Source organism: Barbus barbus, assembly GCF_936440315.1.
Source record: "Barbus barbus genome assembly, chromosome: 6".
In the NCBI taxonomy this organism is placed as follows: Eukaryota; Metazoa; Chordata; class Actinopteri; order Cypriniformes; family Cyprinidae; genus Barbus; species Barbus barbus.
Genome location: NC_136734.1, coordinates 33,161,401 through 33,177,884, shown reverse-complemented (window position 1 = coordinate 33,177,884; position 16,484 = coordinate 33,161,401). Strand labels below are relative to the sequence as shown.

General features: G+C 35.4%; 1 protein-coding gene across 1 annotated transcript; it reads right to left on the bottom strand.

The window, feature by feature from the left end:
- Window positions 1-312: 312 nt before the first annotated feature.
- On the bottom strand, window positions 313-14,168 carry LOC306871544 (junctional adhesion molecule A-like). The gene is made up of 7 exons (XM_079419561.1): window positions 13,914-14,168; window positions 13,030-13,092; window positions 12,627-12,743; window positions 12,352-12,492; window positions 2,834-3,036; window positions 1,948-2,050; window positions 313-736 (listed from the first exon to the last, which is right to left on the bottom strand). The coding sequence occupies exons 1-7, from the start codon at window positions 13,954-13,956 to the stop codon at window positions 522-524; spliced, it is 885 nt and encodes a 294-aa protein (XP_079275687.1). The 5' UTR covers window positions 13,957-14,168; the 3' UTR covers window positions 313-521.
- Between the last annotated feature and the right edge of the window lie 2,316 nt (window positions 14,169-16,484).

Below are 16,484 nucleotides of genomic sequence, written 5' to 3'. Positions count from 1 at the left end.
ATTCTTAATTTTCTATTATAAATAAAATAAATAAATAGGAGCAAAAGTCTGGAAACACAAATACTTTTCCAAACTCCGTAGGAACCCTGTTTGTGCAACATAATCTGTGCATGCATTGTTCTGCACCATATGGCAAGGTAAGAAATACAGACAATATGACTGTCATTTTCAATTCTAGATGCAGCTTCCATTCTCCAAAGATTCCAATTTAAACACTTTAAGGTAAAGTCCTGCACTTTCAGACCTGGAGGAAGACGAAGTGCTTGAAGAAACAATTTCGGAATTTACAGGCAGAAGAAAATAGATCCAAATGTATGACAAATGGTTTTAAAAACACTGTTTGACTAAAAGAGAAAACTGAAACAACAACTAGTTTAAACATGTTTTATATATATATACAGTATGTGGAAAATATTGAACGTGGTACTTTCAGTTATCAATTTAATTGATTAGCACAATAAAACATCTGTAATAATGACATGAAATAATCCTGGATTCAGAGCAGCAATGCTGAATGGTATTTAAGGTTCTTGTCCAAGTTTTTGCAGCTCCAACTTTAACTTGGTTATTTCTAATTCTAGCTTTTGTATCTCTAGTTTTATTTTCACCTCTTGCAACATGAATACACCATACTGTTTTTCCAGAATGTGATTCATGGTGATCTTGCTTGGGACATTCTGGGTCTCTGTGCTCAAACTGCCTGTCACAGCTGTTGCTTGGCTGTTGTCCTCATCACCTGTATAACAAAAACAAAGTTACCACAAAAGTAGCTAGAAAAACTGGCAGAAAAACAACACTCTACTCACAAGACAGAAGCAGAGCAATGGCAATAATGGCAATAGGAAGTGATGTTTCTTCTTTTGTTATGGGCCATGGACTGGCCTGCTCTCACTGACTCTAAACACTCTGCATACATTTCTATAACTTTCTGTGGTCGTTTTTATGTATAATGTTTGGTTGCCCTCCAGTTGCTGTATGGTTTCTTTTAAATATCTCTCTCTTTACTTCCTGCACCATGTTTAAACAATGTTTTTAAACATCTTTAACAATTTCTTTTTATTTAAAAAAGATTTTATGGCCTTATATTCTTCTAAAATGCAACTGTACTTGGGTTAATGGCTATGTTTGTGCAACCAGCCCCATATATGCTAATGATTTTGTTTGTTTGAGATAGATCTGATCAAATGTGAGAATATGGAAGTAGTTATTTAAAGTCCTGTAGTGCAGTGACAACTGAAGTGAACTGAGTAGTATGATTTGAAAAATGAAATGTTTTTATTTATAGGTAATATGTCACGAATCCAGTCCATGGGCATCCATCCACTTGCCATCAGAGGTCGCTTTTCCGTTACATTGACTCTCACACAACACATACTGTTACGTCACTTCGGACTACAGTTCCCATCATCCACTGCACTGATTACACACTCACATCTGCTACCAATCAGACAAGCTCTATAAGCCCTGCACTTGAGTATTGTTCTGCATTTATCACTCTCCTAGTGGTAGCTGCTTTACCGAGCCATTCTGTGTTTCCAGTGTTTAAGTTTAGTCTTGTTCATTCCTTTAGTTTATAGCCTCCTTGAATTTTTCTCATCTTGTCTTTTGGACTCTGTTTTCCCCTGCCTGGACTATTACCATGTATTTGGATTGTCTCTCTTTGTTTTGCCCCCCTGGATTATGTTCGCCGCCGATCGACCCCGTCTGTTCACTGGACTATTCTTGTGTTTTGCCCTTGCCATACCTGTTTGCTGGTGTTTGGACCCTGCCTGTATTTTTGACCACATCTCTGTTTAATAAAGCTTGTAAATGGATCTGCACATCTCTCGTCTCGTTCACCCTGTTACAATGTTGATATTGAGAGCAGATCCTCTGCTGACTCTGGAAGTCCTATAACTGTGTGTAAATGTGCAGTTATTATTTGAAAGCAATGACAATGTTACTTACGGACTTCCATTAGCACTGCATCGCCACGCTGAGGAGTGCCTTCTCCATTATTGGCCTCACAGAAATATGAACCAGTATCCAGTTTAGACACAATCGGGAACTCCTGATCACACAAAGAATCCAGTTTTACAAATATAATTGATCTTTTAATACAATCAGGAGTTTCTAACAGTATTGTTTCTAATGCTAAAATATAATTGTTGTTATCCTTGAATTTTCAAATTTACTGTCTTACACGAAAGGCAGAAAAGTAGTAAAGTACTTTGTAATTTGTTTTATTCAGATGCATAATTACAGTCAATAACAACAGAGAAAAAGTGGGTAAAAGTGCATAAAGACTAAGCCAGCAAGAATGCAAGCTGTTATCAAGCCATAGATTTTTGGTTATTATGTGTGAATAAAGACTATTTAGTTGTTTCAGTTTGTTATTTGCCTAATAAATTACAAAAAAAAAATTCAAACATGTTTTTCACAGATTGCTAAATTATTTGTTATCTCTTTATTGTGACAGGTGGTCTAATAAATTTAAGCACATACAGTGCTTAAATCTATTAGACTGAACTTATTGACTGTAATTGGGCATGTGAATAAAAAATTAAATGGTTTACTATTTTTCCTACCTTTCTTGTAAAACAGTACATTTGAAAATTCACGGAGAACAACAATAATTATATTTTAGCATTAGAAAGACTGGTGTGACTACAGTGCTTACACATACTGGTTTTAGCCATTACAGAAACATAAAAAAATATTTTTGTAATCACCAATACCGTTAGTTTAGGGCAGTTGTGGCACAACCCTTACATCAGGTGGTGGTGGTCTAATAAATTTGTTAAGCACTGCATATATTTGTATGTATTTTCTAATATTGTAGATGAACACTCACCAGGTTACCATTGAAAACGTTCATCTTGTAGGTGAGGTTCTTAAAACTGGGGAACTTGGTTGGATCCTCAGGGAGGGGAGTGTTTTGTTTGTACCACCTATAGGTGGATGGAGGGGAGCCATCTGCGTCGAAGCAGCTCAGGTGGACATTACTGCCTGTTGTGACTGATGCAGGGATTCTGGATACAGGCTTGGAAGGAGGCACTGTAGTGGAGGGAATTACAGTCAGAATGACAAGGTTACATAATACATCAAAGCAAAATTCTATTTTATTTTTATTTATTTTTGTTGTGAACATTCATTTGAGTACAATAATGTAGCATATTTCAAGTTACATACAATACTCAATCCAACCATAGAGTTTCTTGTACAATTATGTACAATCACATATTGTTTTAACAATAAAGTATACTCAAACTTCATTAAATTGTTTCAAAATATAACCTGTTTTCCTTTTTACAAAAAGTAACGTTAAAATAAAATGCATTAAAAAATAATAAGTAAAAAAATTAAAAAGTGGGGTAACTATATACATCCAGGGTGAGAATGTGTCCTAATTCAATAAAGCTCCAGGCGTCACGAGACCCATTCTGTTTACACCCAGGGCTGCATTAATGCACGGGCTTACCTGGGCTTAAGCCCAGGGCCCCGAGCTGAGGGGGCCCCGGTGATGCCGGAAAATATTGCAACCACATTGTATAATGAGTTGACTGTTCCCTTAAAATTGCGCTTTATCGGTTTGCTTTGAATGCAAGTGCGGGTGTCGTGCTGCGCGAGAAGTTTCAGCCGGTCAGAAAAGATAAAAATTACCAAAAATTCCAACGATCACAGCATATTAACGCGGGGCTAGGAGAAGATGCCAATGCAGATCATGGAAGGTAGGTCATATGCTAGTTAGATACAATTACCTACTTTTCCATCTTAAAATAGTTGAGCTTGCAGTAGTTGGTTAGCGACCACACTACAGCTGTGGAAGTGAACAAACAGTTGTGGAAAAAATCTGATGTGTAACATATTAGATTAGATTCGTGATTTAGATCTTAATATAGGCTACCTCAAACAACGAAAGAAAAGAGCAAATTTCTCACTGTTCACCCGACTGAATAACTTTTGTAGCTTTATTAATTGTAATACACTAAAGAATATACAATGATTATACTTACATTTGATTATTCAATCTCTGTATTATTCTTACTTAAGTGCTTCTGTAAATTATATGTAAAATGAATAGGACTGTTAATTCCATTTTTCATAGGCCTATTTTGTATTTGCTTTACTGTTTTTAATTTGCATCTTTGCTTTTATTTTTATTAACAAAGGTAAAATAACAAAAAGAGCTTTATTTGGATGATTCATTAACTAAATAAATTGGAGCATTGTGATGCATCATAATCACAATCAAATCCTGAGGCAACTGAAGATTCATATATGTGACCTGTTCTGGCAAAATGAGTCATAATGAGCAAATTTTTATTACAAAAAAATACATTCTCTATTAAGACCTTCAAAATTATAAATAATTTGTTGAAATCGGACGAAAAATGACTGAGCTACAGCCGTTTGAAGTCGATGAAGTCAGCAAGTAAATTCTGAGAAAAACTGTTCAAGGTTCCAAAGCAAAATCACCTATCAATGCTGTGCACGGATCTAATATACACATCAGCTGTTTGCCCCAACAGTTCCCGAAACGTTCACTTAAGACATAACTGATTATGTCTGCGTGAATAGCCTACTTAAATAGTGTAATTATGTGTATATTTATCAGGATCGTGTGCTGGCAGTGCATACATCAGTCAGCGGCAGCACGAGAAGCAAGCAGAGAAATAGGTAGGCTACTCCTCTCAGAAGACGTACAAATAAAGATCATTTTAGATGTTTAATTACTATTTGGAGCATTGGGATTGCTAGATGACGGCTTAATTAACTCATTTTTGTGAAAACCTAAAATTTGACCAAAATCAACATTTTTCACTTTTTTTGTCTGTAGCTCAAAATTAGCCCGTGCACATTCCGAGTCATTTTGACAGCTCGGGTCAGCGGGGTCACATATGTGATTTGGCCATAAGGGCTCAACAGTGGTTTAAATTTTTACTTGCCCTGCCACCAAAAATAAAATAGTTTTGTTATCATTGTTTTTGATACCAAATTTATAGATACCAGTTAAATTTTACAATTCTCAATTCCAACTGAAGACAAGTGAGCAGACAGTAAGAACAAATGAACAAACTGCGCCTGCTGGACCCATGGTACGGCAGCAAAGTTCCTTGATTATTACGCCGGAACGAGAGTATAGTTACTAGCCATATCAGCCTGGAAAATCGCTACTTTTCATTTTCCGTCAGTCTTAGTGCACGATGTAACTACAGAAGAGTCAAGCTTTAAATAGGAAAATTATCTAAACTCTTTGGTCATTTTTGAGCGAGATGCTAATGGTCTAATCCGATTCAATGATCTATGCTAAGCTAAAAGTGCTACCGCCAGACCCGGAGATCGGCTGAATGGACTCAAAAACGGTAAAACTCAACTGTTTATCTCTTGGGTAGTTTTAAAATGAGCCTATTTCCAAAAAAAAGTGGAGTGTTCCTTTAATGCTTTAAACCAGGGGTGTCCAAACTACGATCTGAACTGTTTTAAAAATGCTTAAAAGACTATCCAGTATCAAAACAAATGCCAGTGTTATCCTCCTGCTCACGGGTGCTGTCATTTGGGGAAAACATGGAAATAATCGTTTCATCTTGCAAAGATATGATTTCTTCTTCTGTTTTCCACAGACATTTTTCTGAAAATGGATATAGGCTACTGTTTTTCTGGATTATAAATTGCGTTTTTTCATCTGAAACGTGAAGCGATTTCCAAGGCGATTTATATAAAGAAATCAATTGGTGATGAATGAGAAAAGGCAAGTGAGTTTGTTTTGAGTTTGTATTGTGCATTTTCCAGCAACCACACCACTAGTTTCAGTTTCGCTTGAAATATTTAAGGCTGGGCGTTTATAATATATGTTTATGGTGAATGCCACTATAACTTGTGTTTGTTTTTACTTATATTTTCGTTCTTTATTCTATTCTGAACACTGCTAAATTTACAGGATTCTTTGTGGAGTGTAGGGAATATAAATACATGTTTCTAATGTTTGTAAACGTTTAGTTTATTTTACATTATTTCTGAATGATACATCAATCGACTTGTACACCAATGCAACTTATCTGTGTGTCATAAAGTGCTCATAAAAATAGGTAGAGATGGTACAAAAATAGAACTGCCATGTATGTACAAGTATACACAGTATAGTAGTGAGTGTCAATTTAGAATAAATTTTACAGAGAATTTAAAGCACCCCTGCTTTAAATTCTCTGTAAAGTTTAAATCGGCAAGGCTTAAAACAGTCCAAATTATCAACTTTCGTGGCAAATCCGTCCCAAGCTTCATTCACACTGGCACCGGGCCATCTGATTGGGCAGTTCTTATTGTCCAGCTGTTGGCCTTAATTGTAACTAAAAAGGCTAAAGTACAACTTTGATGGTAAACACTTAAAAACTTTGCTACTGCAGCATATTACAAAGGTTTTGCTCATTAATATTAGTTATTGCATTAGCCATCAAGAATATTATGATTATGATCATAACATGATTAACAATCTTTTATTTCTTTTGGTTGATGTTAATAAATTATTTCACAATTATTAAGGTAAATTAGTGATTTAAAAAACTGCGAAGATCCACAAAAAGACATATTTGTGAAGGTAAATCAGAAGTGCACAGACTGTTTTGTGAAGGTGGAGGATAAATTTACCTTCACTAATTTACATTCCTACACTGTTCCTAACTTAATGCTAGTTCATAATGAATTTAACCAATGTTAACGTACAATTAAATGCTACACATTTTTAGATATCTGTGTAAAATATGTCTGACTATGTGCATATGTGGTTCATGCAGTGATATTTGTGTATATTTTATATGACAGGCCTTTAGGTTTGGATGTTCTGTTAATGGCATTTATTACTTCAAAATGAAAGGCGCTTTATGATTCTTAAGATTGAGTGAATGTAGACTGTAGTTCTTGTTGATGAAGGGCCCCTCAAGAGGTTAAGCCAGGGGCCCCTTACGGTGTTAATGTAAATTACACCACCATGCTGGCAGGCAGGGACAGCCGGGAGTGAATATGACATGAATGGCGCCAGCATGAGTACACTGCGCACTTTAATTCAAAAGACATAGACCTGTACATAGCAAAACTTAAAGGGGTGGTTGACTGTTTTTTTAGGCTTGATTGTGTATGGGGTGCAGTATGTGTTCATGCTTAGTTTTTTAAAAATACATTATTTTTCACTTAATTTACCTTTATTCTACTCCGCTCTATCCCTTCTCTGATAAACGCTCTGATTATTTCCTGGTTTTATGAAGCACCTCCCTCAGAAATACGTGATGGGCTCAGATTGGTTAGCTGGTTCAGTGTGTTGTGATTGGCTAAACAGAAATACCTGTACCAGAAGAAACATCTCTAGTTGAGTAGCAGAGTAATTTAGTTCGTTTGTGTTAAATAAAAGGCAATCTGATGCTGAAATGTCTTTCTTTTGAAATCACGCTGAGTGCTCGTTGCTGCTGTTGTTGACGACGGCTCGTACACAGACAAGCGCTTCAGTCCTGTTCGTTCTATTGAAACCACAAAATAAAATGCACACAAACATGTCCCTGCCTTTGATATACAATCACTGATGAACGCATTTGGTTTCAATTACTATAAAAACACGGACGATGTGACATGCTTAACAATATCTACCACCTGAGTACGGAAGCTTTCAGCGGAGCTGCGCACTGTCCTGAAGAATTTGTAATAGGCTATATAATTATTTTGATGTATAGATGTAACTATTGCATTAAAAACATTTCTATATGAATTCCATGTCAATAAATTCAACTCAATGCACTATTCAAATTGATTTGTGATCTCATATATGCTGTTTTTGGCTTGTTTCACCAAGTGCAGTGTAAAATGCACACATCGGATAGGGTCACTTTTAAAATAAATGTAAACACATCATCCAAAAAATCGGATATAGTCACAAAATCGGAATTGGTCATCAAGATTGCGCAGAACCTGTGCAAGCATGGCTCTTAATGCTATGCTTTTTGTTTGCTGTTGGTTCATACTTTTAGATATGCTGTTTTTGTAAGTGCTGCTGCTTCTGTTCACTTTTAATATACGGTTTTATCCTGATTAAAGCTTTAATACAGCACAGCAACTGCACACGCGTCCATGTATAAAGCTTCACGTTGCTCTGTGAAAATTAGTGTATAATTGGAACAGTTTGTTGGAGCTGAACTGACGATCTGAATGAGAGAGGGGGGGGTGCAGAGCAGGGCGACGCGAGGAACAGTATTTAGAACCGCTGATTTAGAACATTGATTTTGAAACTTGTGAATCCATTAGAATCGTTAGAAGAAAGAATCACGATTCATAAATTCATAAGAATACATTTTTAGGAGCACCCCAAGTTTTCTCTTCCTCTTCTCTAAAGCAGCACAACATGGCCTCACCCTCTTCGTTACATGTTCCCAAGGGTGGGGTTTATCTGGGATCATGATGTAACGGATCTGGGAAGTAACTCTTTGTAGTCCCTATGAGTCATTTTTGTAGGCATTAAACTGCCAGAATTTTAAAAGACAATATCTCCGTCTGCATTGAACTTTCAGCACCTCAACTTTGCATTTACATTTATTCATTTAGCTGACGCTTTTATCCAAAGCGACTTACAATTGCTATATATGTCAGAGGTCGCACGCCTCTGGAGCAACTAGGGGTTAAGTGTCTTGCTCAGGGACACATTGGTGTCTCACAGCGGATTCGAACCCGGGTCTCTCACACCAAAGGCATGTGTCTTATCCACTGCGCCATCACCACCCTCAGATATTGCAGATATTGTTTATGCTCAAATAGCAACATAACTAACTAACGTTAAAAAAGTGAAATCGCAATCAACCACCCTTTTAATAGATTAAACATAACAGATCACTGTAATGCCCTCAGAGTGCTTTTAAAGTGTTTCAATAAAGGAACAGATAGCTTTCCTGACCTGCAGTATCCTGATATCTAAACTATCTCATCAACTTTCTCTCATCCTACTCCGGAGACTCTTCAAAAGCCTGGAATGGTACAAATGGACACAATCTAATTTTGTGATGAATGTTCAACTTTGGAGTCTGCCGGTGTTCTGTGGATTTGTGCTAACTTACCCTGTCAGATTTTGCTACCTCTTATTAAAACAGTAGGTAGTACAATTCGACAACGGAAAATTCTAGATGTAAAATTATGGCTTATTAACGTCTACACCTACCCCAGCCCTAAACCTACACTTACAGTAATGCAGATACATTAAATATTGTTGTTGGCTAAAACCTGCTTTTTCGTTATTGGAAGGATAAGTACAGTAGACATCATAAATGTCATGAAATCTTAACCCGTTTAATTCCAATTTTTTCCCAGACATGAAAATATCCAAATGAGGTGTCCTTAGTTGCCCATTAGACCATTAGTTGTGTTGGTTAGCATTTTAGCATTTATTTGTTAGCGTTTTATTGCAGTGAACCATTTTCGTCTATCGGGATCCTTAGGAATACGATAAAACGTTTTCCCCTTTGCTTCCCCCCGCTTGTTCTGGCATCCTGGCGCACAACAGCGCGCAGGTCGCACACATGCCTCACATTGTTTTTGCACTAATTAGTTTGTCCACAAGGTGGCAACACTGGCGCAGCCCGATTTTTTTCACAGACGAGAAAGAAAAGGAAGATGCTCAACAACCACAATCTACTGGAGACTGCAACATCAATAGACGGCAGCGTTGACAAGAGCTTATGTGAGGGGGTTATGAGATATTCGAAACTCTAGTTTAAACAAGTATAATGACAGTGTTATCGGTCATATCTTTTGGCGAGAAATAGTGCAGAGACTGGATGAAGTTGATTATCAAAAGGAGCAGGCAGAGTGGGGGAAACCGCCCCCATGGGGTAAAATGCCCCCCCTACTGTTTTTTCCCAAAATAACCACACGATAAAGTCAAGATAAATTTTTATTGTAACTATGGACTACGTTGACGAGAGTGATGTAGAAGTTTTCACCATGAAGCTTACACTGGTGATGTACCGGAGAGAAAACGGATTTCACAGTAAATTATCTCATTTTCAACAGTAAGAAAAAAAGTGTTTTAAAACTTGTTGTTTTTGAGAAAATCAGTTATATATGATATGAGAACAGTAGGGCCTGTAGATAGAACCTACCTGTTATTTAATAAAAATATAATTATATTTTCAAAATGACATAATTTTTTTCTCAAACATAGTCTGTGGGGTAAAACGCCCGCAGAGGGCAATGAGCGATTACTATTCTGTTCTGAACATCAAATCCTTTTCATCAAATGTATTCTAATTGGTTGAATAAAAATATTTGGATTTTATATTTAAAAATTACATCAAGTTAGCATCAGGTATCTAGTTAGCTGGCCAGTTAGCATCAGCTAACAAAATGTTTCAAATAGGCTATTATAATTTTGTAATCCATAATTACGGTATTGATTCAATTATTTTCTTGTATTCTTTTTTTTATTTTAAGCAAAAACTGTCTGTACTCTGATTTTGCTGTAAATGTTTAAAGCAAATTGCTCTGTCAGACCGGGTGGCATTTCACCCCACCCCCCCATAGGTGGGGTAAAACGCCCTGTCGGTACAAATTAATTTATGGCAAGTTACCTCATAAACACGGTCTTAAATAAGTTATAAAGTCCTAAATGACCATAAAGAGTTGGTAGAATGTGTGTCAGATCCGCATCATGTGCATCAAGTTTTAAAGAGACAGCACTGCTTTTAAAGTAAAGTCTGTCATTGATGCAAAGAACAAAAGAAAAAGTCGCTGATTAACTTTTGTTGTTTGAATAAAGACTAATTTATATTAATTTTATAATTTATACATATAAAATTTATACTTTATGCGAAGATTGTTTTAAGTTAAAAGTTGTCATATTTTTCTTAGCCTATTAAATGTTAAAAATAATGGCTTTCAATTATACTGTAATGTTGAAGGACTCTAATTAATGGCTAAAATTGAGGGAAAATGTATTTAATAGAGATATCAATAACATTATTATTATCAGTGATACTGGCCTTCATTAATAGTAAGCTATTTAGTAAAAAGATGTCATTAAACTATTTTTAGCCATTTAAACTAATTAGTTGTTCGATTGATAGCACCAATGTTAACCTTTTATAGATGTTATTGTTGTTAATATTTGTTTATTTTACAGCTGAATATGCTTTTCAATTTAATTTATAATTTTATAGGCCCCTTAAAAAAGAGATTGGGAACTGTCCTCCATTTCTCTTTGATATAAGTTGTAGAGTGTGTTTTCATATTTTCCAAACTATTGTATATCTGGGAAACTATCTTATATCGAATACATGATGTGTGTGCCTTCTGAAGTAGGTCTATCAATGGATTCCAATTATCTTTGAGTGTTCCTTTTATTTTTTGATCATAATAATTTTGAACCTGGAGGTATATTTTCCTTTAGCAGTTGAAAACTTACTTTCACCTTTCTCAATGATGGTACAAAAAGAAGTAATTCCCTTATTTGCCCACAATTTAAATCCGTTATCCAACCTTTTGGGGTGAAGTCTGTATCACAAGAAAACCATTTCAAAACTGTACTGTACTCCAACAAATTATATTCCTTTACCACTGTTGCCCAAACATTTAAAGTAAGTTTTGTCCACGGGTCTTCTTTCTTTTCTATATATTGCCGTAACTTGCTATCTGTTAATATAGCTTGTATAGGAATATTCTTTGAAATTCAACTTTCCATATCCTTCCATGGAGCATGATAATGTGGGTCACACCAGTTTACCACTGTCCTAATTTGTGCTGCTATATAATAATCTTTTAGTGAAGGAAAAGCCCACCCTCCTTTATCCTTTGGCAACTGCAAAGTTTTAAAATGTACTCTGGGCTTTCTTCCCTGCCAAATGAATCATAAAAACATTTTATCCCATTGCCATTATCCCAATTGTTTTGCAGTTATACCTACAGGCAAACATTGGAATAGATATAGAAATTTTGGTAATATGTTCATTTTAATTTCTTCAATCCTTGAACTAAAACTTAAAAAAAAGGAATTAAATTCCATCTGGTTAAATATTCTCTAATTTTTACAGTTAGAGGACCAAAATTCTTTCTTTGCGATGCTAGACATTGTTAAATATAACCAACGCCAAACCCCACTGACTTCCATAGTATGTATAATTTTTTTTAAATATCTTGTTTCACAGAAAAATAAATGAATACAGGTTTGGAACGACATGAGGAGGAGACAGAGACTTTTGCTGTTTAGAGTCTAGGGATGAGATTTATGATGACTTCTATATCAGTGACAGCTCTCAGGTAGTATGTTTTCATGCATATAATATACAGGAAGTATTGTATTTATATATATATATACAGTATATATAAATAAAATACAACATGATTTACCAAGGACTGTGAGTTTGATGGTCTTCTCGTCATATCCAGAATTGGCAGACACCTCACAGTCATAGTCCCCAGTGTCTGCTCGTGTCACCTTGTTAAATTTCAGTCCTCCATTATACACAGTGATACGGCCTTCATACATACCTAATGAAAGAAAAAATAATGCATATTGATATTTTTTCTCCATTCACATTTCACACATTAACAAACAATAAGAGATTGCTACTGCAAGGTTATAACAATAAACTGAATGACAACAGTAAAGTTTTTATCCATACCAGTTGGCTTGTTATCAAAGTAGACCAATGTTTGAGAGCCCTTGAGATCCCTGAACTTCCATTCTACTCTGGGTGATGACCCAAAGTCAGCAGTGTAGGAACATTTAAAGTCAACTCCTAAAAAAATTTAAGTAAAGTAAAGTACTTAGTTCATAAATGTTTTACACATCAAAAACTGAATGCTTAAACCAGGATCACCCAAAACAGGCAGACCTGTCCTTAAGCCAGCCAGTAGAGAGAAGTTTCCAAGTAACACCTCACAAATTATTATTCCTCAATTACTCTTCCAAACCTTTATGCAGGCGCTATATTATATTTTCATTATACCTGGCTGCCTACTGACTCATAATTAACGTTTAAAGACAAACAACAACAACAACAACAAAATCAAAATGAAACTTACCCTCATTCTCTTTCACTTTTACCGAGGGATTACCAACAGTAACTGTAAAAGCGGCATGCAGGCCTGTAGACAGAAAGAGAGGGACTCAATCCTTAATACATAAATAAAAAAATATCTGTAATCTTTTTACACATTTAAACAGCAATACAATGATATTTAAAATGCTGTTTCTATTCGACCTAAATACAAAACAATAATTAGTTATTGACAAACAACAAGTTACAATATGATTAATATTAATATCTTATACTACGGGGCCGACTGCTTGAATCTGATTGGTGACTTCAACATCCATGTGGAGAAGCCACTGCAGACTTTCACTCACTCACACGAAATTTTATGGTAATCATCAAAACATAGACATCACCTTTTCTCTGCTATCTTGTTTGGTTCAGGAGATATGACACAAAATACATAATTTGGTAATGGTAGAAAGTAAAATGGTTGCCATGGCTACCACAAAGTGTTTTTGAGATCGCTCCATTTCTGAAAATGTTCAGGGCCACAAACTAAACAAGTGTACCAAGTTTCATGCTTTTATTATTATTATTATTATTTTCACATAGGCTATCACCTGGACTATTGTGAATATGAATGTGAACCAATAACCAATATGTTCCAATGGTTACTGGGAAATACTGTTCATCTCAACAAGAACTGATATAAAATAACTATTCAATACGAAACACTTTATATATATATAAGTTATATATATATATATATATATATATATATATATATATATATATATATATATATATATATATATTATATATATTAAAAGTTTTCTATTTAGTTTGAATATTATTGACATCAGTCAATAACAGGACGTTTTAAAAATGAAATTTAAACATGATTCAAAGACTGAAAACATGGATTCCTACCTGTGACTGAGATAGAGAGGCACACAAAGACGAAGGTCAACATATCCACTTTGAAATGCTCCAAAGTTTTCCAAAATATTCCTATTTTTAGAAAATAAAAGTAAATAAAAAATTCCCTGGTTTTTCGATTACGTTACGAGAACTTTTATGGAGTTGTGTATTTGCTATGCCCACGCAAAGCTCAGCTGAGTCAAGATAAAATGAAAGTCTGAAAGCAAACGCCCTTCCGACTGATACTGTGAGCCGGTGTTGTGTAATATTCTGTTCCCGTGAAAACTGTTCCAGTGGGTGGAGTTTACTTGAATAGTCATTAATTTGTCTAATGAAAACAACGCGCAAACGAATGGAACTGAAAATATTATGCATGCTCCTCAAATCGCTACGTGTTTAATGGATTATTTCGAAAAGGTAACTTAATGAAGTATCAATGTTCAGCATTAACTGCAACAGTGTCAAAACAATAGTTTGTGTAATAAGATAAATCTTTTGATTGAATACAGCAAAACAAACCATAAGTGAATAACTCATGCTAACCTAGGCTAATATAGTTTTAGTTTTTTTTTTTCTTTTTGATGTGTAGCTTTTATGTATTTAATTTGTGGGGATTTCTTTTTTATATATAGATTAGCCTACCTAGTTGTCATTGGTGACTAGTAGTGTGTAGCTACAACAATGCCTGAAACATACCTCTAATGTATCTGTGGAAAATATAAGCTTGTCTAGTGTGAGTATCCTGTGTCATTCTTTCTTTCTTTCATCATCATCATCAGCTTCTTTTTATTTTTATTTTTGATAGCCAGTATTTCCCAGCCTCCACAGCACCATCAGTATATTTATCAACACCAAACTACAAATATTCCTTTTTCTCATATTATATAATGTAATTTATAATTAAAGTCACACAGGTAAATGCACATTTACTTCTATCTGTCACATATTTTCTTCTATTATTAATTTGATTTGATTTTAAGTAAACAAAACAAAACAAAAAAAAAAATCTTTCCACATACACCTGTTTGGGAATCACCAATCTCCAGGTAGCCTATAATAGATTATAATATATAGGTATACATCCACAAAAAAATGAAAACTCTGTCATCATTTACTCACCTGTTTGAAACCAGTGTGAACAAAATGGCATTGACACATTTTTCAAAGTATCTTCTACAGAAGAATGAGTCATAAAACATTGAAACAACATGAGAGTGGGTTAATTTTAATTTTAATTTTTGAATGAATTGTACCTTTAAAATGGACCTATAAAAGCATGTCAAGTTTTCCTTAATTGTAACTGTCTAAAGATCATGTTGTAATTGCAATGTCTTTTAGTTCATATCCTTTCCTTAGGAAGGTGTACTAGACACTGTTTAATGTAACATAAAAATACTATACATATATATTTTGCTATTGTATTGTGAAGTGACACTTTCATAAACTTTTTTATGCTCCTCTGATTATACAGGTGCATCTCAATAAATTAGAATGTCGTGGAAAAGTTAATTTATTTCAGTAATTCAACTCAAATTGTGAAACTCGTGTATTAAATAAATTCAATGCACACGGACTGAAGTAGTTCAAGTCTATGGTTCTTTTAACTGATTTAGGCTCACATTTAACAAAAACCCACCAATTCACTATCTCAACAAATTAGAATACTTTAAAGGACCAATAAAAAAAAATCATTTTTAGTGAATTGTTGGCCTTCTGGAAAGTATGTTCATTTACTGTATTTGTACTCAATACTTGGTAGGCGCTCCTTTTGCTTTAATTACTGCCTCAATTCGGTGTGGCATGGAGTTTATCGTGGCACTGCTGAGGTGGTATGGAAGCCCAGGGTCCTTTGATAGCGGCCTTCAGGTGATCTGCATTTTTGGGTCTGGTGTCTCTCATCTTCCTCTTGACAATACCCCATAGATTCTCTATGGGCTCCAGGTCAGGTGAGTTTGCTGGCCAATCAAGCACAGTAACACCATGGTCAATGAACCAGCTTTTGGTACCTTTGGCAGTGTGGGCAGGTGCCAAGTCCTGCTGGAAAATGAAATCATCATCTCCATAAAGCTTGCCAGCAGAAGGAAGCACGAAGTACTCTAAAATTTAATGGTAGATGGCTGAGTTGACTGTGGACGTCAGAAAACACAGTGGACCAACACCAGCAGATGACATGGCAGCCCAAATCATCACTGACTGTGGAAACTTCACACTGGACTTCAAGCAACATGGATTCTGTGCCTCTCCACTCTTCCTTCAGACTCTGGGACCTTGATTTCCAAATGAAATGCAAAATTTACTTTAATCTGAAAAGAGGACTTTGGACCACTGAGCAGCGGTCCAGTTCTTTTACGCCACAGTCCAGGTAAGATGCTTCTGACAATGTCTCTGGTTCAGAAGTGGCTTGGTAGCCCTTTTCCTGAAGACGACTGAGTGTGGTGACTCTTGATGCACTGACTCCAGCTTCAGTCCACTCCTTGTGAAGCTCTCCCAAGTGTTTGAATCAGCTTTGCTTGACAGTATTCTCAAGCTTGCTGTCATCACTGTTGCTTGTGCACCTTTTCCTACCCAAATTCTTCCTTC